At 45.4% G+C, this 22,633-nt stretch overlaps 10 protein-coding genes across 10 annotated transcripts; 4 read left to right on the top strand and 6 right to left on the bottom strand.

Moving 5' to 3' along the window:
• Positions 1–176: 176 nt before the first annotated feature.
• N7487_001082 (uncharacterized protein) lies at positions 177–1,569 on the bottom strand (the record flags this gene model as incomplete). Its single annotated transcript, XM_056868830.1, has 5 exons — positions 177–594; positions 674–816; positions 867–1,088; positions 1,176–1,280; positions 1,396–1,569. The coding sequence occupies 5 exons, from the start codon at positions 1,567–1,569 to the stop codon at positions 177–179; spliced, it is 1,062 nt and encodes a 353-aa protein (XP_056733614.1).
• Positions 1,570–2,939: 1,370 nt separating this feature from the next.
• N7487_001081 (putative amino acid permease) lies at positions 2,940–4,956 on the top strand (the record flags this gene model as incomplete). The annotated part of the gene is made up of 7 exons (XM_056868829.1): positions 2,940–3,080; positions 3,193–3,263; positions 3,357–3,470; positions 3,533–3,996; positions 4,056–4,079; positions 4,138–4,463; positions 4,519–4,956. The coding sequence occupies 7 exons, from the start codon at positions 2,940–2,942 to the stop codon at positions 4,954–4,956; spliced, it is 1,578 nt and encodes a 525-aa protein (XP_056733613.1).
• Positions 4,957–5,323: 367 nt separating this feature from the next.
• N7487_001080 (putative sensor histidine kinase/response regulator) lies at positions 5,324–9,446 on the top strand (the record flags this gene model as incomplete). Its single annotated transcript, XM_056868828.1, has 3 exons — positions 5,324–5,394; positions 5,465–9,120; positions 9,169–9,446. The coding sequence occupies 3 exons, from the start codon at positions 5,324–5,326 to the stop codon at positions 9,444–9,446; spliced, it is 4,005 nt and encodes a 1,334-aa protein (XP_056733612.1).
• A 2,101-nt stretch (positions 9,447–11,547) lies between these two features.
• N7487_001079 (ankyrin repeat domain-containing protein) lies at positions 11,548–12,576 on the top strand (the record flags this gene model as incomplete). Its single annotated transcript, XM_056868827.1, has 1 exon — positions 11,548–12,576. The coding sequence occupies one exon, from the start codon at positions 11,548–11,550 to the stop codon at positions 12,574–12,576; it is 1,029 nt and encodes a 342-aa protein (XP_056733611.1).
• A 324-nt stretch (positions 12,577–12,900) lies between these two features.
• N7487_001078 (uncharacterized protein) lies at positions 12,901–13,653 on the bottom strand (the record flags this gene model as incomplete). The annotated part of the gene is made up of 1 exon (XM_056868826.1): positions 12,901–13,653. The coding sequence occupies one exon, from the start codon at positions 13,651–13,653 to the stop codon at positions 12,901–12,903; it is 753 nt and encodes a 250-aa protein (XP_056733610.1).
• Positions 13,654–14,606: 953 nt separating this feature from the next.
• Positions 14,607–14,822, bottom strand: N7487_001077 (uncharacterized protein; the record flags this gene model as incomplete). The annotated part of the gene is made up of 1 exon (XM_056868825.1): positions 14,607–14,822. The coding sequence occupies one exon, from the start codon at positions 14,820–14,822 to the stop codon at positions 14,607–14,609; it is 216 nt and encodes a 71-aa protein (XP_056733609.1).
• Positions 14,823–15,187: 365 nt separating this feature from the next.
• Positions 15,188–16,436, bottom strand: N7487_001076 (uncharacterized protein; the record flags this gene model as incomplete). The annotated part of the gene is made up of 3 exons (XM_056868824.1): positions 15,188–15,847; positions 15,897–16,158; positions 16,426–16,436. The coding sequence occupies 3 exons, from the start codon at positions 16,434–16,436 to the stop codon at positions 15,188–15,190; spliced, it is 933 nt and encodes a 310-aa protein (XP_056733608.1).
• A 78-nt stretch (positions 16,437–16,514) lies between these two features.
• Positions 16,515–18,242, top strand: N7487_001075 (uncharacterized protein; the record flags this gene model as incomplete). The annotated part of the gene is made up of 1 exon (XM_056868823.1): positions 16,515–18,242. The coding sequence occupies one exon, from the start codon at positions 16,515–16,517 to the stop codon at positions 18,240–18,242; it is 1,728 nt and encodes a 575-aa protein (XP_056733607.1).
• Positions 18,243–19,234: 992 nt separating this feature from the next.
• Positions 19,235–20,507, bottom strand: N7487_001074 (uncharacterized protein; the record flags this gene model as incomplete). The annotated part of the gene is made up of 2 exons (XM_056868822.1): positions 19,235–19,915; positions 20,445–20,507. 2 exons carry the CDS (start codon positions 20,505–20,507, stop codon positions 19,235–19,237), a joined length of 744 nt encoding a protein of 247 aa, XP_056733606.1.
• Positions 20,508–20,679: 172 nt separating this feature from the next.
• Positions 20,680–21,013, bottom strand: N7487_001073 (uncharacterized protein; the record flags this gene model as incomplete). Its single annotated transcript, XM_056868821.1, has 2 exons — positions 20,680–20,789; positions 20,890–21,013. 2 exons carry the CDS (start codon positions 21,011–21,013, stop codon positions 20,680–20,682), a joined length of 234 nt encoding a protein of 77 aa, XP_056733605.1.
• Positions 21,014–22,633: the final 1,620 nt, after the last annotated feature.

Below are 22,633 nucleotides of genomic sequence, written 5' to 3'. Positions count from 1 at the left end.
ATTTGTATTTGCATGAATGAACTGATCCCATGGATGGATGATTACCGCACTGTCTTCACAACAAGGGCTCCACACAACTTTGGAACATCACTTCTCTCAAATAACATATAGCATTTCATATAAGTCCAACCCAACAGATTATAATTAAGAGGCCATTCGTCTTATAGTATGATGATTCAAATTCTATCTCGTATTGAGTGCATCTCATATTCCTCCTCCACCTTCCACTCCTGCACTTGGTGAATAATCAGGCGTTGGGAGTGCTGGCTATCCTGCGACTGCCGGGAAGTAGTCAGATTAATCTCGTCCCCCTCTTCTCGGTTCATTGAGAACACGTGGGATTGGTTGGCCGATGCGCTCTTCCCAGTAGGTGTGAAATATGAACTTTGGCCGTTCCTATTTGTGATTCCCTGCCCCCATCCAGTGTTGAATGAAACAAAAAATGGCTTCAGGCATGGCACGGTGGACACCATAATGCTGCAATGAAGGAGAATGGCGGTCACGATAATTGCATCCGATTGATGTAGAGGTGCGTCGGGAAGGAAAAGCGAGCGGTTAAGATAGGTTTGGCGGAGTATAATTAGAATAACAACCCTAGATATCGCGGGAAAATTATCAGCAATTGCAGTTCTTCTTCTTGAATACCTTCGTTTTTGCGATATCAGATACTCACGAAGCTCTTGTCCCAAAAGCAAAAATTACCGCCCATTTTTGCTTCCACCGCATCTGAACCCCCCAAACCAGTAATATACACAGCCCAAAGGTAAGGGTATCCGTAATCGCATCAAATGCAGTGATCATTTTCCAGGCAATACCCTGCTCTCAATTGTCAGTTAGATCGCTCGCTGTGAGCAAGTATAACGCACAATATTAGTACAATGCTGGGCCATGGAGAATTGATATTGTGGGAAGCAACTAAAGGCAACCGCGAGAATCGAACCAAGCATCCACGCTGCTACTATTCCCAGAAGGATCTTGGAGCAGAGCAAGTAGCCCTTTTGCCGGCCCAGTTGTTTGAGAAGCAAACATATGGATATCTTGGCCGCGCCGTGCCCAGCCAGGAATAAGAGGTTCGCTGCATAGACGTCCTGAATCAGTATCCGTCAGTTCATTCTTCCTTCTTTTGAGTGGAGCTGGGAGGCCGAATTTGGGGGTTTGCGGGGGAGGGAAGCAACCTTTCCAGCGCGTATTAAGTTAGAGGCCGAGCTTTCGTCCTCTGATCGGCCCAGGCCATGGGAGATTGCGTCCATTATTGTTCCGACATGAGCGATGGCTATTACCTAGCAAGTCAAGTCCGATCAGTGTTAGAGATAGGTGGATAGAACTTAGCAGCTGTGGTGATAGGGGCAAAATGAGGAAAGGTTAGGGAGGGGAATAATGGCAAATAGGACTTACACTCCCGGTAAACACTACCACATCGTCAATCTTGACTGGTCCGTTGATCGCCAGACGCATGTACAGTCGAATCAGATTCACTATTATCATCCACGTCATAAACAGTGTTTCAACAATGACAATCAACCCACTTCGATTCGTCGCGGAGACTGTATAGGGGGAGACAGTTTCCATGAGGGGGTCCAGATAGTCGAGATGCAATGGAAACCGGAAAGCAGAGATTTTGCAATGGATCGTGGTTATAACTTTTGGGGAATACCGGGGCCATGTTTGCCGCAGATGAATGAATCGAAGGATTAAATGAACGACAGGGATCTTGGTAGGCTTGGTATATTGCACAGACGATTATGTCCCGTACCAAGTTTATATCCGATGTGTATACGTGGACCCTATATATCATTTTGTAGTAGTATGTTAATTTTAAAGAGCTGATCACAACTAATTAATCAATTTTGGAATTACCCAATTAGAGGAACCTCTACGGAGTATAATTCCCTCTTTTCGCATCAACCTTACTTATCAAATAAAAAAGGGTCGGTATTAAGTAATTTTTCGGTCTATTAGTGTGGTAAGTATGTAAAGGAAATAATAATAGCTTCATATGTACTCCGTATGGAGTAGGTTGGTCTCGATTTAGGGAAAACCAGTAAGTATTTAGATCACCTAGGTATGAGAATTATGTCCGACCACGAGTATTTTATATTATGTGTCTTGGACCGCGTAGGGGTGAGAATTAGCATGGTGTTTCCGATCCTATATATTAAAATCTTTACGTACAGTAACAAAATACAAGATCTGCATGGACAATGCTGTATGTGAGGCCGAATCTCTAGGGTTGTTGGCCCAGACCATCGTTCGCATATGCGTGAAGTACGGAGTACGGAGTACGTATAGAGCTAACCCCAGAGGAGTTATGGATCGACATAATAATTCACCCAATCAGAATATCCCAATAAATTGAGTACATGACTGGGATTATGATCCTGAATGGGGTCAGAATGCAGCGGGACGGCTAAAGGCAGACAGACCTAAGGACTGTAATTATGCTTAAAAACCTCTCAAGGCCGAGGGGTATTTTCTCCTTAGACTGGGTTAATCATGCAAAAAGGGCATACTGGTATATGGAGTACCTCGTATATATAAACACATACCCAGCTCCTGGTGTTGGGATGGATGATGTACTATGGTGTGTTTTATCTCTCACGACCGGCGCGCTTCTAGTGGTGCCCTAGTGTATCGTACTTTGGCCGCTGCCAACCACAAGCTTTGCTTGCTGATCAGGGATATATAAAATATTATTACTACCATGTTTTCTTTTTTGTTCTTTTCTTTTCGGCATAGTATCTGTCCCTGTGCCTATGCTGTAATTTCAACCGGAAGGACCGTTACATTCTCGCCATATTTTCAATATCATTGAGTCCATATTCTAAATTTCTTTATCTACTTCCTAGTTTCTCATTTTTTCTACCTTTTTCCTGGTTTTCCCCCTCACACCTTGTTCATTTCCCTACGGATCGCTGGAATTGAAGTGATCATTATTCACTATGGGACGCGAAGACGGAATCATGTTGAACGTTCAACACTCTACTCCGGAGACCTCTTCTTTGGACGTCCCTTCCCAAAAGGCAGGCACGGTGCAGGATAAGCAAGACATGTGGCGTGCCGGTCGAGATCAGGAACTAAACGTACGCAAGTCTACTCAACATTTTTGAGTCTTCCCTTCCAAATCACCAACCCCGTAAAAAAAAAAAAAAGAAAGAAAGAAAGAAAGAAAGCAAAAAATGACACCTGCTGCAGAGAAACTTCCGGTTTCTTTCCGTGCTTGGATTTACGGCGGTGCTTATGTGCACATGGGAAGCAGTTCTCTTGTAAGTCTTTCCAAGTAAACTGGTTGATATCTTAACTAGGATAATCCACCTCGTTATATTATATTGGGATCGTTTGCTGACCTATTGCATTAGTGGTTCATCTAATGGGTTGACCAATGGCGGCAAAGGAGGTATGATCTATACTTACCTGGGAGGCCTGGCAGGGTTCAGCTTTGTGATCCTCTCAATGGCTGAGATGGCTTCCATGTATGCATAGCTCAGATGTCTTGATGATGAGATCGCTAACTCTTATTTCCGATTCTTTTCAGGGCCCCATTGTCCGGTGGTCAGTATCATTGGGTGTCGGAGTTCGCGCCCCCGAGTGCTCAGGCTCTATTGAGTTACATTACTGGATGGATTTGTGTGTTAGGGTGGCACACTGGTATCGCAGGATGCTGCTATACAGTCGCTAACATGATGGTCGGCGTGATTGCGATAAACTACCCCGACACGTATGTCAATAAGCCATGGCACGTCACGCTGCTCGTCATTGCAGTGTTTTTGGTAGCCTTGATATTCAACACATTCCTGGCCCAGAAGCTTCCCTTGATAGAAGGTATCATTTTGATTGTGCACTGTTTTGGTTTCTTTGGAATTTTGATCCCACTTTGGGTGCTGTCCCCTAGGGTTCCCGCTTCCGAGGTATTTGGTTCTATAGAGAATCGGGGTGGCTGGGATAACAATGGACTCGCCTGCATGGCAGGACTGGTTGGACCCATCTATGCATTGATCGGTATGTCCAGGCGTTCATGTATTCTATGTTGGCCGTTGCTAACGATATATCCGGAAAAGGCCCCGACTCGGCGGTTCATATGGGTATGTATCACGCTATTCCTCAATCTATCTGGGGGAAAGGACTAACACCGGAATACAGCGGAGGAAATTCGAGATGCATCCCGGGTGCTTCCTATGGGTATGGTCTGGACACTAATCCTCAACGGGTCCACTGGCTTGATTATGATAATCACATTTGCGTTCTGTGTGGGCGACATTGATAAAGTGCTTGAGTCTGAAACAGGCTTCCCCTTCATCCAGGTCTTCCTCAATGCTACGGGGTCAGTCCGTGCCACGACAGGAATGACAGTTCTAATTATGATCATGCAATTTTGTGCGGCAATCAGTAACGTCGCCACAACCTCCCGTCAGATCTACTCTTTTGCCCGAGACAAGGGCCTTCCTTTTTCCGACTTTTTGGCACAGGTGAGTTCTTTGACACGCCGCCCATCCATGCCTCTGACTAAACTGGGGACAACAGGTTAACCCAACCTTCACTGTTCCACTGAATGCCCTTTGCGTCAGTCTTGTCATTATCTCTCTCCTCTCCCTAATTAATATTGGGTCTTCCGTGGCTTTCAATGCCATCATGTCCCTCGGCACGGCCGCCCTTCTATCCTCCTATATCATTTCCATCACCTGTGTTCGCCTTCGACGATGGCGCAATCAGCCCCTACCACCGGCTCGCTGGAGTATGGGCAAGTTCACCCCCATCTGTGACACTATTTCCATCATGGTTTTGTTGGTCATATTGATCTTTAGCTTCTTCCCCCTGACGAAGAATGTGGACCCAAGTACCATGAATTGGAGTGTGGTAATATTTGGGGGTGTTGTTATGGTTTCACTGGGTTATTATGTTATATATGCACGGAAGGTATATAAGGGTCCAGTGACACGGGTGAGAATGATGCAGCAATGATCGGTGGAGGCATCATCTGGTTAGTTTGAAGGGGCCAAAAAAGTCATTTAGATTATGAGTTTAAGTTAAAATAAGTGCATAGACTTCTATTAGCGAGACAACCACAAAGTGGTATATATCTCACCGCCCCATATGTAGTGCAGAATTTCGATCGAAAAGCCCGATCGAGCCCGCTGGGGACAACATGATTGACTGATCGGCCCATTTACATTGGCCTAACTCGGTCTGGATCAACCCATGTATCCACTTCGAAATTTAGCAATTCCTTGTTTTCTGCGACAGTCTGCGACAGTCTGCTACTCTTTTCTAATAAGGCTGTTCTGTCCGGTGAAAATTATCACCAGAAAGAATTTACTACATACATCTCATGTCATCGTCAGAGCCAGCGCAAGCCGGACCACCGAAGTTCAAGCTAGCACAAGAGAGGGAACTATACAAGTATGTCCATAAATAGGGTTCTACTATCCCCGACTTGAATACACACTAAAACCATACACCGATAAAAAAGATATCTTAAACCCAACGAAGTTTTCCAACCTGGCCCAAGTGTCCCCGCAACACCTGAGGATGTACAGAATCAACAAACTGCCTATATTCCCCGATCGTCGCCAGATACCGCTTTAACAGCCTTCGCCCAGTTAGGAGTTCTAAGGTTGAAGGCTCAACGTGCCTTGATTTCGCTCTTCGGCCGGGACCAACAATATGTTCTCGCAGAGGCCACTCAAACGCTCAGTCTTCAAGATCATACCGTGGAGAATGATAGGGATGCCTTATGGTTGGGTTGCTGTGTTGTCCCTAAGGAGGATGGGATATGTCAACAAGTGGCTTCCCTGCCGAAAATAAACCCAGAAGAAGATAAAAATGTGGTCATGGGGGAAATATACGTGGTACCTGATCTACGCAAAGATGATCGGTTTAACCACTTGAAAATGGTCACCGGCTCTCCCAAAGCAAGGTTCTATGCAGGCGCCCCTATCATCAGTCCCAAAGGGATCACCATCGGATCCTACTGCATTATCGATGACGAGCCACGATCCGGATTGGATGCCGCGTTGATAAAGTTCCTGCAAAATATGGCATCGACCGTCATGACCCACTTAGGCATGGCCCGAAGCAAAGCAGAACATCATCGTGCAGAGAGAATGATTGTGGGCTTCGGAAGTTTTATTGAAGGTAAGGCGACGCTCCGCAAGGAGTGGGTACAGGAGACTGGACTACGCCTAAATGAACAGCAACATGACGAAGGCCACCTAAACATGCTACAGCAAAATGCACAAATCAAATCCGGTCTGCTCACAACCATCCACACTCGCCCAGCATCCCCGTCGCTGGAGTCACTATTGCCACGAAGTGATTCCGAGCAATTTATATCCCCCGATTTGTTCAGTATACCACCGCCGAACGTCTCCCCAGGATCGTTCTCCTCGCCGTCAACGACCCACTCTGATAAGGAATCGGACGCCAGTATCGATAAGATATCAAGTCGCAAGAAAGCCGAAACGCAAACTAGTTTCTCTGTCCGAAGCACGGCGTCGACCGAAAATCTGCAAGACGACATGCTGTCTATCGGAGTTCGACAAGTCTTTTCGCGAGCCGCTAACATCATCCGGGAGTCGATAGAAGTTGAAGGCGTCGCGTTCTTCGATGCAAGCATCGGGTCTTATGGTGGTCTGGTCAGTGATACGAAGCGAAAGGGGCCAGACTCAGATAGCGGTACTTTTGAAAGCTCCATGGGCAGTAGTGACGATAGCACGGGATCAGATTCCCAGAAAGGCTCTACCCCACCAGCCGGGAAGGATACCATCCCAGAGAACACGACCTTATGTGAGATACTAGGGTTCTCGACGTCGAATACATCCAGTATCAACGATGAATCAAAAGGAAGACTTGCCCTCCGGGAAGTATTGTTGAAGATGCTTCTGCGGCGTTACCCGCAGGGCAAGATTTTCAATTTCAGTGAAGAGGGATCGATGTCCTCCGACGAAAGCAGTGATGGACCTTGGAACAGCTCGTTGGACAGTGTGGGTTCAAACCCGGTCAACAGTGACCTCATTGATGAAAAAGCAAGAGGGAGCCGGAAAAAGACGCGCAGTGCCACTATCAAAGAAGATGGAAACATTCTCATTCGACTCTTCCCGGGGGCTCGCAGCATTGCTCTTTTGCCAATGTGGGATTCCCACCGAGCTCGATGGTTCTCGGGCGCTCTGGTATGGACAAACACACCTCGGCGTGTCTTCACGTCCGAGACTGAGCTTACATATCTTTCGGCATTTGGAAATAGCATCATGGCGGAGGTGCATCGTCTGGATGTCGAGATGTCAGAGAAAGCGAAAACAAATCTGGTCAGCAGCATTTCACACGAGCTACGAAGTCCTCTCCATGGCGTTCTTGGCACATCAGAAATACTTCGGGACACGGCGATGAACGCGCTTCAGCACGGGTTAGTACACACTATTGAATCGTGTGGGCGGACATTGTTGGATACAATCAATCATTTGCTGGACTTTTCGAAGATAAACAACTTTCGGAAGGAAGGAACCAAAAAAGCTCCCCACAAATCGAAAAACCCTTCAAGACGGCACAAGAACACGGACCTATCACCTCATAGCATGAAGCCTTCACGGCGGACACGGCATAGTGGGATGATTAGTCTAAAGTCTGACATTCAGTTGGATGCCGTTTTGGAGGAGGTGATGGAAAGTGTCTTCGCAGGCTACAGTTTCTACCACAGCTCAAAAAGATCAATGGTGATAGACCGTCCGAATCACATGGAACTCGACATATTGGGGCCCGTCCAGCGAGCGAGTCAGGTCAGCATAATCTTGGATATCGACGAAGCTGCCGAATGGAGATTCTCCACCCAAATAGGCGCCTGGCGCCGAATCATGATGAACATTTTCGGCAACGCCCTAAAGTACACCGCCAATGGCTTTATCTTAGTAAAGTTAACTGCATCACCTGTCGCCCCTGCCAAAGACGCTGTTCCCGGAGGACCTTCTGATTTTAAGGTGACCCTAACCGTCAAGGACACGGGTATCGGGATGAGCATGGAGTATCTGCAGAACAGTTTGTTCACCCCGTTCACACAAGAAGACTCGCTTGCGCCTGGAAACGGACTCGGGTTCAGCATTGTGCACCATGCAGTTTTGTCCATGGGTGGTCATATCGAAGTCAGTTCACTCCGGGGTCGTGGTACTGATGTCTCGATTGAAGTCACCCTTACCCACATGCCTGCCCAAAATGCCAAATCCAGTCCATCCGAACTCCAGCCCCTTTTGCAAGTGAAATATCTTACAAGTGGAGCGACCCTGGGCCTCCTGGATCTAGGATCGGGTGATATGTCCGATCGTGATAAAATCCTTAGTTCTTCTTTGGAGAAATTATGCAAGAACTGGTTCGAAATGGATGTTCGTATCCTGACTCCAACGGATGATTCTCCCCCTCTATGCGACTTTTATGTTATAGTGCAGACCGATACCAATTCATTGAATACCTGGGAATCGTGGTTATCAAAAACCCAGAATTATTCCCATGGCAGTGTCGGGAATCGAAGAGTTCCGATCGTGGTGATTTCTCGGTCGCCGGAGGCAGCACATTCCATGTTTGTTGCAGCAAACCAATCGAATCACGAGGCTATTGTTGAATTTATCAGTCAGCCCTGTGGCCCGCGTAAGCTGGCCAAAGCGTTTAACATTTGCACAAAACGACAACAAGACCAGGAATCTCCGGCAGAAGGTGAGTCTAATATACATCAGCCTCAGGGGAAGGCGTTCCAGTTGACGAAGTCGCCTCCAGTTTTCAGGGAGGATATCGAAACACAACGTGCAGAAGATGAGATGGATTTCCAGAAACACAAAGCAGGGAAAAAGGCGATAGATGATGAATATCGCAAGCTGGACAAAATGGAAGACTCACAGCAACTTGAGGGCACTCATCTGTCTCAAACTGGAAGTGATACCATTACTTTACCAATTAGGGAGGGATTTTCCGAGATAGAGCAGCCGACACTCACGGTGTTGCTGGTCGAAGACAACGATATCAATCTGCAAATATTAGTTGCACATATGAAGAAAGAGGGATACAGATACACAATTGCCCGCAATGGTTTGGAGGCGCTAAACACTTTCAAAGCCCATCCTACAAAATTCGAAATTATCCTGATGGGTAAGTTCTCTACTTCTTGTATATGAAGGGTTGTTCTGACAAGCACAGATATCTCCATGCCCATAATGGACGGGTTTGAATCCACTCGGCTTATTCGCAAGGCTGAGCGGGAATATCAAAACACTCTCGATTCTTTAGCAAAAGAATCATTTAGACCTGCGACTATTGTCGCTATGACTGGGCTTGCAAGTGCTAGTGCCCAACACGAAGCTTATGCGTCAGGAATGGACCTCTTTTTAACGAAACCGATCCGACGAAAAGAATTATTCACGGTATTGAATGAGAGAAGCCCAGGGGGGGGCCAGGAAACCCGCTCAATGATATGATATAGAACACCAATGGCGGTCATGTTTAATCTTTGGTCTCAAGTATATATACGATTTTACTTGTTTTATATTTATGTTTGTCCTTGTATTTATTTAAATTATACCCTTTTATTAAGATCAAACATCAGGGCTGATCACTTCGGATTTGGGATCTCGGCTCCTCGAAGAGCGGCCGACTCTGGGAGTTGGAGTTACATTGTATAAACGTATAACTAATTCAACCACATACATATATGTACATTAAAATTTGGTCTAACTTCTTTCATCGCCTTCATATACATAAAAAAGACACCAAAAAAGAATATCAAAGAAGACATTGCGAGACCTCAGAAGCTGCCAAATATTGTTATGTTCATCTATCACCACTTTTAGGTAGCTTTACTAGCTGTATACTCTTTAGTATGAAGATAATTATGCTTATAAACTGGTATAGTAGTGTAAATAGTACTAGGGATGATCAGCTGACAGAACCAGGGTACCTTAAATAAGGCCTCTATAATAGTAATTCGGGTATTTTCATTTCTCTATCAGTCTCCACTCCTGATAAAGAGATCGCCATCGGATGGTTCGAAAAGAATTCGGCGAGGTGATACTCTGATAACTGGCGCTCTAGTTCGATTGTACTCCATAGTCATGGCAGACATACGCTCTCGGCTTTCCTTCCGAGATTAAGTATGACATGGGCACCAATTAGCGGTGAATAACGTAGTATAGGAATATTGGAGTCAAATACAACTGGCCAATAGCCATACGGCTCTTTGAGGTGTTTTCTTTAAGACATCAAACCCAGCTTCATAGCGAACGTGTTCAAATAGCGGTATGCCACGTGTACTCACGAGTCACCAGCAATGCGGTAGTATTGGGAACTATGTAATTGATTCTCAAAGTGCATCGATGTAGAAGGTGTGGAGAATTTCGCATTTTCGTCGCGATATATTAAGTGTCAATAGGAAAGAAACCATGCATCTAGCTTGACTAACCTCAAGCTACAGTGACCTCCAGAGTAAATTTGTTTTTGCGCATTGCTTGGTTTTAGGTAGAAACATGTGACAACACGGAAGTTACAAATCGGAAGCCCAGACAGGGCTCCGGAGATCCGTCGGACCTTAGGCCGTGGTTTAGTTTTGAGTAGCTTTTTTCAAATGCCTAGATCGACCAGAGGGTAGATAGTTGTTTTAATGCTTGTATCCTTTCTAGGTCTGTCCATTAAATTCGCTTTGAGCTCAGGTTACAAACCTTGAGACTGGAATCGGAGCAAATTGGGGCCAGCTTGAGAGATGCCCTCTTTCTCTCATTTTACTGCTCTCCACCCCCAATTTGATTTACGTTGCAAGTGTAGAACTTAACCAATCAGTAGACCCTCGCGCTAGATAGGATATGGCTAGGGTATGTATTATGCCATATCGAGCTATAATGATTAATATTAGGCTTGGTTGTCTGTTTTGACTTCGCGGATTGGTTAACCTTGATTCCGAGCCTTATTAAGCTACTGCATCCCCTCCCCCGCTATTCGAGCCTCATGAATTAGTCAAATCTCTTGTACAACCTATAGGCCATGGCTAGGGAAGCTAGCCTTATAAAATATTAGTCGTGGACCCTTGATTTACGGGTATTCACCGTGACTATTCAACTACCGGTATATTTATGTGTATGTCCGTTGTTGGGTTTCTGTTGGGGTCTTATTTATCATGATAGGTCTATCTAGAATGCTACCCTTGGAACCATCCATGTACCACTAGCAAGGGTCCACGGGTGTGTGTGCTATGGTCAAGAGTCGATAAACCTCCCGCTTCTTCCTCTTTCCTCTTCTTCTTCCTCGAATTTAAGTGTTATTGGCATACTGCTTGGGCACATATGATCTTCTCACTGTCCATGGTGCCATAGTTCTCATTTTATCACATTATGAGCGTCACAGCTTAAATAGTACTACTTCCTTGTTGTATTAAGGTCAAGGAATAATGGATGCTCACCGGGATGCTCAGGCTGCTATTGAGGCCTTGCAGCGAAGAAGACTTCAAAACCGCAATGCTCAGAGAAACCGTCGTAAGTAATAAGGATTCATACCTTTTAACTGGTCACCTATGTGATTTCGGCTTCCCTAATGTATCCATCTCAAGGCAAACGACAAGCAGAGCTTCAGCAACAGCAGCCGAAAGAGTTAGAAAAACAAATGAAAGGAAGCCCACAGTCAGAAAAGGACAGCCACTGTGGTCCTTCTGATGGGCATTATCACCAATTCCAGACTTGCAGCTTGAATAATACACCAAACAAAACTGGAAACTTTGACTTCGAGGGAAATATACTAGTTCCTGCCCGTTTTGAATCGGAGATATCCCAATCCGAAGCTGTGGATAACGGGCGTTACGCTGCCATTCAGTCCGAGAAGACGACAAAGGAAAAAGAGAGTCCAGAAGTTGCAAGTTCCATTCCGAGATTAAATAACATCAATATATTTGATGCGATGTTAGAAGAAACGCCGACCTTTGTACTGGGCCCAATGCCCGGAATTTCCTCTTTGTCTGATGAGTCCAGCACCCCCAACAATCTACAGCGACACCAAGAAGAGGTATCAGAAGAGATTCTGCAACGTTCCAGGCAGTTTCAGGAGCAAGAACTCACTGTGACTCAAAACTTCCTTCCGGCGATGACTTTATCCACCGAGAGAATCACTAGGACCAATACGTCCACTACACGGTCGCCGACACCGCGATTGGGAATAGGGACACCCGAGAGCGTTCAAAGAGCTTATCTTGCTCAAAACCAAGGGAAAACAGCACTACACATCAGCGTCGAGCGTGGAAATCTGGAAATCGTGCAATTCCTGCTACTCTACGGTATCGACGTAAATAAGAGGGACGGCTCGGGGCGGACTGCACTACACTACGCAGCGCGCAGTCCGCACCTCGAAATTGTTTCAGAGTTGCTTGCCGCGGGTGCGGATCTAGAAGCTCGTGATAAAGAAGGTAGAACCCCTCTGCATGCCGCGGCTGATGCGGACTGTGAGCCAGTGATACGGTTTCTAGTGGCAGAGGGCGCGGATCTAAACGCGGTCATATGTATCAACCGTAGTAGCAGTATCGAGGAGAGAGATTATATGCCTGATTACCAGCAGACAATTACGGGCGAGTAGTATTGAAAGGATTCTAAGGTTAAATCCGGAGTGCCTCGGGAGGATCCGGGGCAGTCCCGTGTCAGGTGATTAAGTGGAGCTGGTTTCATAGAAAATGCGGCTCAAAATCCGCAGATCCTTGGAAGGGTCCAAGTGGTGCCACATGGTATTCCACCAAACAGCTTCAATATAAAGATTTTATCAATTTTATCAATCAATAGTATTCATTGAAAGCTAACAGAGAACTAGAAAATAAGGAGCAGAGAGAGAGAGAGAGAGGAAAGAGAACCCTTCATCGCAGAAGCAAACAAGCAGTTTATTGAAGAACAGGCATCACCGGCATTCCTAAATCTTGAGCTTCAACTCAGCCACCAGTTCCTTGTGAAGGCTTGCCTCCTCTTCCTGGTAAATGCCAAACTTGCTTCCAGCCATGCCGTCAATAAGTTCATGGATTTCGGCAACCAGCGCCTCAGCCTCAGATCTTCGCGAGGGGCCCTGGCCCCATAAGGCTCTGGCGATAGTCCTGCGAGCGCTGAGGGCTTGCGGAGAGGCTTTTCCAAGCTTTGGATTAACATCCATCCACTGACAAACCGGCCGCACAACTTCCTCCGCCTCCCTATATTTCCCAACCTTGACAAGGTGATCGGCTAGCATATGGGGAGGGATAACGTTCGACGTATCCGGTCTTTTCTCCACTAGCATGCGGATAGTATCCTCGGCCTGCGGAAGATCCAATTCATCCTCGAGTATATATATTCCCTGCCACAATTGACTCCACTGCGCGTAATTGACTTCATAGAGCGACTGTGGCGAAGTGGCCGCTTCTTCCTTTGCCAGCTTGTTCCGGAGTAACTGAAGGAGAAGCTGAAGCTTTTTTTGCTGGTCAGCGGTATCGTCGGGGTTTATTCCCACCGGGTCGACAGACAGCTGTTTCAGTTCGTGTTCAGAAAAGTTGCCTAGAAAATTCCGGGCAGTGGAGTAACTGAAACTATCCCAGAAAGGATTCACCGGCACAGGTGCCTCCCATGAGAATGACTTGGCTGCCTCGGCGGTGGCGATCTTGCCGGTTGAGTACCGGAAAGATGAAACGGCTGCCATTCTTGACGTTGAAATAAAACGATAGTCAAGGGAAGAACTTATTCAAAGGGATTGGCCGGAGGTAAAGATGGGGATGACTGAATGTTCGAAATCGCGTTCTAGTCACTTATGTGGAGTTTTAAGGGGTGGTTGGAGGTGAGGGGTTTGCAGCCTCTTATCAAACAAAGAGACGAATCTACGTAGGTACGCTGGTATCTCCTAAATGAGCCAATAGCGGCGAGATAAAAACGTGAAATTGTGTGCTGACTGGACGCAATTTGTGTGCTGACTGGACGCAATTTGTGTGCTGACTGCGCAGGTGGGCCAATGAAAAAAAAAAAAAAAATTATCTGACATTGGTTAATGACGAGGATATTACGGCGTTTACACTACTCTAAATGTCGAAAGCTAAGCACTGTAAATAATAAGTGGATCTGGGCATAATTTCAAATGTGTAGATTACATGGTAGTTGGTGTGCTGACCTAGGCTGACATAGTTCAGCTAGGACTAACTTAGTAGTAACTCGTACCCATCTTTTGTCTTGAAAAAAACCACATTTTCTTTGCCGAAATTAATCAAACTGGAGTACAGGAGATAGGCAGTTTATTGGCAAGTTATACTTTCCGTTAGTAAGTACAATTTCAGGTTTAGACGGGTGACAAGCGAACAATTTTCATCCTACAGGTCATTTGACTCAATTTGGCACTATTTCCCACTGCCATGGACCGCCTTTCTTCCAATACCAAGCGACGGTTCTGACAAAGGAGATCCTCCCAAATAGCCCGATCCAGAAGAGCTATTATTGATGCCAGCACCATCATTAGTTTCAGCTTAGTGCTTCTGGTGTGAGTCTTGGGTAAAATCAAGAAACCTCAACTCATCAAATTTGATTTCACCTTATAATTTGACTAAAACCCGCCTGCATGAGTAGCTTACTCCTCCCTAGATAGTTAGATCAAGTATACATGTCAGCTTATTTCCATGGATAGAAGCAGCCCAGGCCACGAAGTTGTAGACAGATCCCAGGCAGACCCTGGTGTAGCATGAGCAGAGAGATCAAGAATACACCGAAGCAAATATCAATGGTTTTCCGATCTTGAATTTCTAGAGTCCAACTTTTAGACCAAGAAGTGCCGGTACTAGTATCACTGCTGATGCCGGTGAGTGTGCTGGTGGTGGTTGAAGACATGGTGATAGTTACTCGATGGTATATTGACGGGGAAGAAACGAATAGGGGAGAAAGAGAAGAATTGGAAAGAGGAAATAAGAGCAGGTTGCGTCAAAATTGAACTAGTTCGCGTAGAGTCCAGGCTACTGATGACCTTACCTAGGCAGACACCATTCTCTTTTTTAAGGCATCCTGTACTCACCTCTATTCCTAACTTCTCGCACTTGCCAATTCAGACTAAATACTGGGTTATATATAGAAAGATTATCTGCACGGTTCCCCTTTTTTTCCTGTCATCTAACCACAAAGCCGAGAAACAGCACAAAATATATAAAACATTAAAATTGACAGATAATAATTAATGTACAATTTGAGAGACCCAACCCTTATTTGTTATCAAACCCACTATCTTTCTCAAGCCAAGTGCGGAAATCCTTCAACTCAGGATGTACCTTTCTCAACTCCGGGATGTTTGCTCCATAGCCCACATCATAGAACCACTGGAACATATAACCCAAATCCTTCATCATTGCCATCAGGGCCTTGGCAACAAAGCCAAATGTTGTTGGGACAGACTTTCCAGTCTTATTCTTGAAGACCTTGGCCATCTCACCGTAGGTGAGCTCATCACCTGCCAGAGAGATACCTCTGTTTTGGTACTGGTTAGGGAACATGAAGGCCTGCGTGCCGAAGAAGCCGATGTCGCCCACCGAGATAAGCTGCAGTGGCTTTTCCTTGACTGTTTTCTTCCAGCAGGTGGCAAAGACCTTACCGAAGAAATCAGGGGTGAAGTTCTCGAGGAATGCAACAGGGCGCAGAATAGTCCACGTCATTTCGCTACCCTTGGTCGTTTCCACTAGATGATGCTCGATCTTGTGCTTGCTGATAAAATGGGGGATAGGCGTAGGACTATTAAAAGAAGCGTCACCACCGCGATCAACGGATGAGTAGACGAAGTGCTTGACATTGTTCTTGAGAGCTGCATCGACAAGATCCTTGCCCTGTTTCTCTTCAACTTCTTGGTTTGACCCACCAGGCACCGGAACCTACGATATTGTTAGTTATGTCGCGCAAATTCAGTCAATAACAACTCACCTGGACACTGAAGACACCCCAGATAGGCTGAGAAGTGACCTTGTGGGCATTGTCGAATATCTTCTCGGGCTCATCTAGATTGCCTTCGACTAGTTTGATGTTCGAGGACTTTGCCTGCAGCTTCTGCGCTCCACCAGAAGACGCATCACGGGTTACGGCAAGAATTTCAAAATCTCCCTTTGCTTTAAGAAGAGCTGTGATGACACTTCCACCTTGCTTTCCGGTCGCACCGGTGATCAGAACGGTTCTCGACAATGTCGGTCTGGTGGCGCAATATATCGTGGCAGTAAAGATATCTGCAACGCCAGGTTGATTCACAAAAACCACTTCGAGATATGATCGACTATTTAATAGTAACTCAAACGAGATAAGCTTGAAAAAATCTTCCTCAAGGATTGATAATCGATGCGATCAAAGTTACGCAGCGGCGTTGATATCAACCCCGGGTTCTCCACATCGACCATAATGATTGGCCCGCCACCCTGTAGATATCCCTAGATCAAATACTAAAAAGGCGACCAAACCTCACATCTCGCACATCTTTGGCTTTCTGGTGGCAATATTTGGTAATAATTGCCTGGTCTCAGGTCGACTTTGGGCTTGAGCCATGTTTCCGCTATGTCAGACGGAACCCAAAAGAAATTTGCAACCACGCGCAACAAACGAAGCTGCAAACGATGCAGTGAGAGGAAGGTGCGATGCGATCGAAACAGTCCGTGCGCTGTATGCGCCAAGGCAGGGGATTTGTGTACCTTTCCAGGCCCTAGACGCGCTCCACGGACAATCAACCGACCTCCGGTAAAGGCGCTGGTTGCACGCTTGGCCGAGCTAGAGACAGAAGTCCAACATCTTCGGTCAAAGTATCACGATTTAGATAAAGATGAACGGCAGTCCAACAAATCCTCTACTTTGAGAGACAATCAAAGTCTTCATTTGTCACGAATTGACCCAGGTCTTTTTGATCTACGAAAGGGAGGCTTCCTTGGGTACAACAGTCCCGTGTGGTCCCATGATTCATTTCGACAACATTACCTTCAGCCTCTACATATCGAGACTTTATGGCGCACATACCACAAACGTGTTGCGCCCCTAATTGCGCTTCTTCATCTACCCACCACAGCCCGAATTGTGCAGGATGCGTCAAAAGGCCTAGACATTGATTCTTCTAGTGAAGCACTTTTGCTATCGGTTTGTTTCGCTGCCATAGTCAGTCTGTGTCCAGGTCAGTTCCAGTCGGAGTTGGGCCTGGAATACCACGAAGCAAAATCAGCCTATGAGCTCGCGCTATACCAAGCGTTGAGCCGAGCCGACTTTATCAGATCCCCTGGGTTATTAACTCTCCAAGCTGCTGTCCTCCATCTCCTCTGTGCCCGCGTGGATGGAGATACAAGACTTGTTTGGTTTGAGTCTGCCGTCGTGATCCGCCTTGCACAGTCGCAGGGTATCCACCGCGATGGAAAGAAAATCGGCCTGTCGCCATTTGACACCGAGATCCGTCGACGTCTATGGTGGCATATTTGCATCCTGGACATGCTGTGCTCAGAAGATCAAGGTATCGATATGCAGATCAGACCCGGGACATTTGATGCCCAATTTCCAGTCAACGTTGACGGAGACGAGCTTGAACCGCTCATGCTCGAGCTTCCGCCTGAGAGAAATGGGTTCACGGACATTGCCCTGTGCATTACAACATCTTTTATGATCAAGGAAGTGCATTTATCACCACAGCTCTTGGATCCAGTCACTTCGCTAGAAGACCGGGAAGATCACATCAAATCTGTGGGGAAAACTCTCCATGAACGATATCTCAATCATTTCAACCTCGGCATTCCAGCACATTGGGTATTGGCCACAATCACTCGCCTTCACTTGTCAAAATCATGGGTCACGTTGCATTCACAATTTTCATCCTCAAACTCAGGTGAACAGAAATCGCAATATGTGGACTCGGTGTTTCTGACTGCCATTGAGCTTGTCGAATTCGCATATTTTCTGCAAACCAATGATGTTACCGCACAATGGAGCTGGCTCTGTAGGAGTTACAAGCAAAAGGATACCATTTCTTACATTCTCGACGAGTTAAGCTATCGCCTACCTAGTCCTGAGACATATCGTGCTTGGGAGGTGGTGACTAAGACAACTTCCCTGTGGAGACAATGTCCCCTCGGCACTGCTGCGGAACCCGAAACGCCTTTGCTCGAGCTGATCCAGCGTGCTGATCTGCTACGAGAAGAGAAATTGGAAAGAGAGATGTGTGTTTCGGGGTCATGCACAAACCCATCCACTCTTGCATGGCTTCAAGGAATCTGGCCCTACCAAGACATTGAAGATATTAATGAGCTATGAAGAATTGTATTCAGAAAGCCAACACAGCTAAATCACGTACATAATTAGTGTGCTTGTATAGTTTGTAACCCAATTTGGGGGCCCAGACCTATTACTGGGTTAACCATACTTACCGAAGCAGTATAATTTTTTTCCTAGGCGGAAAATCACCTTTGGATGACCAGAACTAGAAGCCGAATTTGGAAGTAGTATGAGCCTCAATACAGTTTGCAATTGCCACGGTGCAATTGCCACGGGCCGACATATCGACCGATACAGATAAACCCCACCTTAACCCTAATCTAACCTCCACTGACCACCTCATGCCAGAGACGGTAGACGTGCTTTAACTACCGAGAGTATGATACTGAACTCTTGAAGAAGCGCCTTCAAGCCAGTCTACTAACAAAATACTAACCCATGAGGACCTGCTATGATATTGACAGCTGAAATAGCATATCCTGAATAGAATCTTATATAGGCACCAAGGAGGCACAGCAGTAGCTAAGGAATATATTTTTAGATTAGTCATAGTTGCCCTTTTGGTTTAGGTGCCGGGAGTTAATACACTGTGTGTGTATACAGGCTGGACCGGATGGACCAATCCACTAGATTGTTCAGCCTACATGCCCCCTTCCGGGTTCATCTCATTGCGCACCAGAAAGTTTCTTCCTCTTCCTACAAGATGTCTAAAGTGTTCAATCTGTAAACTGACTTAGTCTTCTGGTTAGTGAATTAACTATATTTTACTATTAAATGTTCAAAATTTTCGTGGGCCATGATTACGCAGGGGCACTAAGGTAAGATACCTGAAAAAGTGTCTTGATTTTGTAGCATCCAGCCCCTTTCAAGGCCCATGCTAGACAGGCAAGATTTATCAAAGTAACATGCTATTTGATTGATCACAGACAGCTCAGAAAACAGGAGAATGGACAACATTTGCTCAACATCTGAATTCTCGTTTTCTTCATTTGCAAAAAAGAAATGCAGATTATGAGAATGTCAAAGGCTGTTTAGATCTTCTGTGCATGTAGCCAGGTCTGGGCTCTCGCCGTAAGATGTTCGAACCGGATGACGTTGTCGCGCTTTTCCGACTCGACAGGTTTCACATCCAGAGAATGTTCACCTGTGATCGCCTTCGGCGCCCCGACACGCTCTTCGGATTCCACGCAAAACGAAGATACACCCATGGCAATCCCATCGCGTTTCCATTGACCAACAGTGTATAGCTGTCCACGCATATCAGCCTTGAACCACACTTCAGTCCTGAAATTGTATCTTTTCTGATAGTAGTACGTGCTTGTGTGCGGCTCCACTATAAACTTTTCTCTTCTCTTTCGGCCATCGCTGAGTTCACTTTCAGAGAAGGACTTGTAGCCGGTCTCCAATTTCATGCCAAGACCTTTGAACTCAGCGGCCAAGCTGAAGGTTATGTTGAATTCGCTTCCCGTTTTGTTTCGGAACATGATCTCCCTCTCTAACTCTATTCTCACGGGGCTATCCTTGCCATTCGTTTCGCTCCACTGAAGTACCCAATCATAGCCGAGAAAGTAGATGTCCACGAATTGGTACAATGCTTCTTGGCCAGGGTCGACGTAGACCTCGGACTTTGTCTGTTTCACAAGTTGCTTATCAAGATCGACGGTACGTTCCAGATACTCAGGGATGTCCTCGGCGGCGACATTCTTTGCCCTCTGGTTGAATTGATGATTAGCATCCCAGTTTATTAATGTTCTAGAAGCAGAGATTTACACTGATGGATGTGTCACGGTGTTGGGTAAAACCTTAGCGGTTGAGGGCACTAAATCGAATAGGTAAAGGCTTGATGGAGTATAGAAGCTCCTATAGAGAATTCTGATCATTCTTATATTCCCAAAATTTTACAAAAGTACGGTCAATATCAGTCGTATAAGCAGTTATGAAATGGAATATCCACTGAAAGAAGCGGTCAAACATGCTACGCATATGTGTGAACTGTCAGACATATGCACAAATGCGATGCCTAGTCATGTATATTGCCAAATAGTTACGTACGTTATATTCTAATTTTTCAGGTAATCGGGCAGGTAATGTGTGCATTCACAGAAATAAAAATGCCTCATACTTTGCATGCCTGTATTTATCTTAAGTACGAACTCTGCCTATGTTGTAGGTAAGTATTGCTTGAGACGGCGAATCAGAGGCTGATTCCGGCCGTCGTATACCTACGTGACTTGCTCCTACCTTCCCGGAACGATTGGCTGTTGGTATCCCATCGCCATGTGTAGGTTGGATGAGACTGGCCATAGTGAAGTAAAAGGCTATAGTGTCAACTTACAGGAGGGTAATTTTGAGAACGACTGGCAGGGTGCGGAGGATAATGGCCGAAGATTTCATTCCTGTTACTAGTTGTGTTGCAATTGATCGAGTATTGATCGTCAGAGTAATAACCCGTGTCTGCTCAATACTGTACATGCCCTCAACGATCGCTCATCATGTGAAATGCGTCTCGAAATTCTTTCCGCGGATCAGATGGGCTAGCCTCCTTTCTCAGCCAGCCTCTTTCCTCGGCCAGTCCATACCACCACCCTGTGATTTAATTATTTCGAATATACATGGAATCTATCCAATCATCCTTGGAAACATACGATCTAAATTCGTAAACAGCAGTCTTGCATACTGAGCTCACCTCTTTTAATCTGACTGGCCATGTTTTGAGACTCGTCAGATTTTGCCTCGTATCTGTTGACTTTCCGTGCAGGAGCTGGCATGTGCGCAGTAGAGTACCTACCTGGCACACCATGCCAGGTCATTGAGATGGGTTAATACCTCGCTTTCCCTCCTGCAAGCCTTTTTAATTGCATTTCTAGCATCTACTCCGTATTGTTTTCGAATTACGTATTTTACTCTATATATCCCAAGTAATCCAGTTTCTTCCTTTCTCATTCATTTCTTTATACCTATAATATTATATAAAATGTACTTTTTACTTAAATGCCCTTGTAGGCAACAAAAGCCTTGTAAAATTGATAAGTCTCTTTGGAAGACAGATAATAGGATAGTAGTTGGCTAAGAAGAAACTTTCTTTAGAGTAGTTGAACATTTATAACGTATGTATGCGTTTTGAGAAGTAGCTAGCCTATTGTGATTAAAACAGCATACCTGTAAGAAAACGATCAGTGCGGGAGGGAAGGATACATTAGTAGTTTAGGAGCGTGCAGGATATTCAGGTGTAGTATAAAGTCGCGCCACAAAAGTCTCCGTACGGTCGGACCCACGCCCGCTTTTTTTTCGTGAATAATGTCAGTTGATTTCTAACATGGGGCGCAGGGTGGAAGCTGTAATTGATGCAAATGTATGGTGTACTAAATATTAAAAAATTCAATTAAAAACTGTTGTCAATTGCCTACATAACGTATATTTTTATATATTTTTACTATGTAGACTAAAGGTATAGTAATTAGTTGAAATTAGTATGTTGGTTTTGCTATAGTTGTAAAAAGTGAGAGATGTATTTAATAATGGGTTCGGGCCGCACGGAGACTTTGGAGGTAAAACTGTACATGCCTGCTTTTATTAGTTGGGACGGTCCCACTAGTTTTAGCGTCTTTTCCATCACCCCCCCCCCACAAACACCCTATTCTTCAAACTCTTCTTTCTCAACAACCATGAGGTCTTTCGGGACCGAGACTTCTGGCAATCGACGGCCAAAAGCAGAGCTTTTACCTGAACAACGAGCAGCAATCATTTACGGGCACGAACTAGGTCAAAACCCCACTTATTTGGTTAAGAAATTCAACTGCTCCCGTAGTACGATATACCGTACACTCGAGCGCTATAATAAGTAACAAAACACTAAATCTAGGCCTCGCCCTGGGCGTCCTAGGATATTTAACTAAGCGGCTTGTAAATATATAAGATCCCTATTCGTACTAAAACTATTGTCACGATCTAGAGATGACAACCGTAGTTCTGCCGTTGCTGACCGCCTGCCGGGTTGAGACACGTGGAGGATGGTGTTTGCATGGTTTGCACAAAGGCCCCACAAAGGACCTTTGTGCCCACCAATCCTCTTCTTCCTTTTCTTTTTACTCTCTGTACTTAGTATTTTCGTTGAAATGCACTCTTTCGTTTAAAGAACTGGCTGGTAACAACTATAAGGAAACGGATGAAATTTGGACTGAGATAACAGTATAAAGTAGACTTTTCCGACTAGATCTTTTCTAGCGAATATTCCGTCTAAAGAATATCTGATTCTAGCTAAAAAATAGGTCTAGAGACTATAATCTAAGACCTACTAATATAAGCTTATTAATATAAAGGCTTATATAAAAGATATTGCGTAGATAGTATAGGGCAGTATCTAGATTAGAAACTATATAAAGTTGGTAGTTATAGAGTGGGATAAAGCCTCTCTAAGGAATAGATATACT

This window comes from Penicillium crustosum (genome assembly GCF_028827405.1).
Source record: "Penicillium crustosum strain IBT 35664 chromosome Unknown utg000001l_segment0_segment0, whole genome shotgun sequence".
In the NCBI taxonomy this organism is placed as follows: Eukaryota; Fungi; Ascomycota; class Eurotiomycetes; order Eurotiales; family Aspergillaceae; genus Penicillium; species Penicillium crustosum.
Note: the sequence above shows the minus strand (reverse complement) of the source record. Positions and strands in the feature narration are given on the sequence as shown.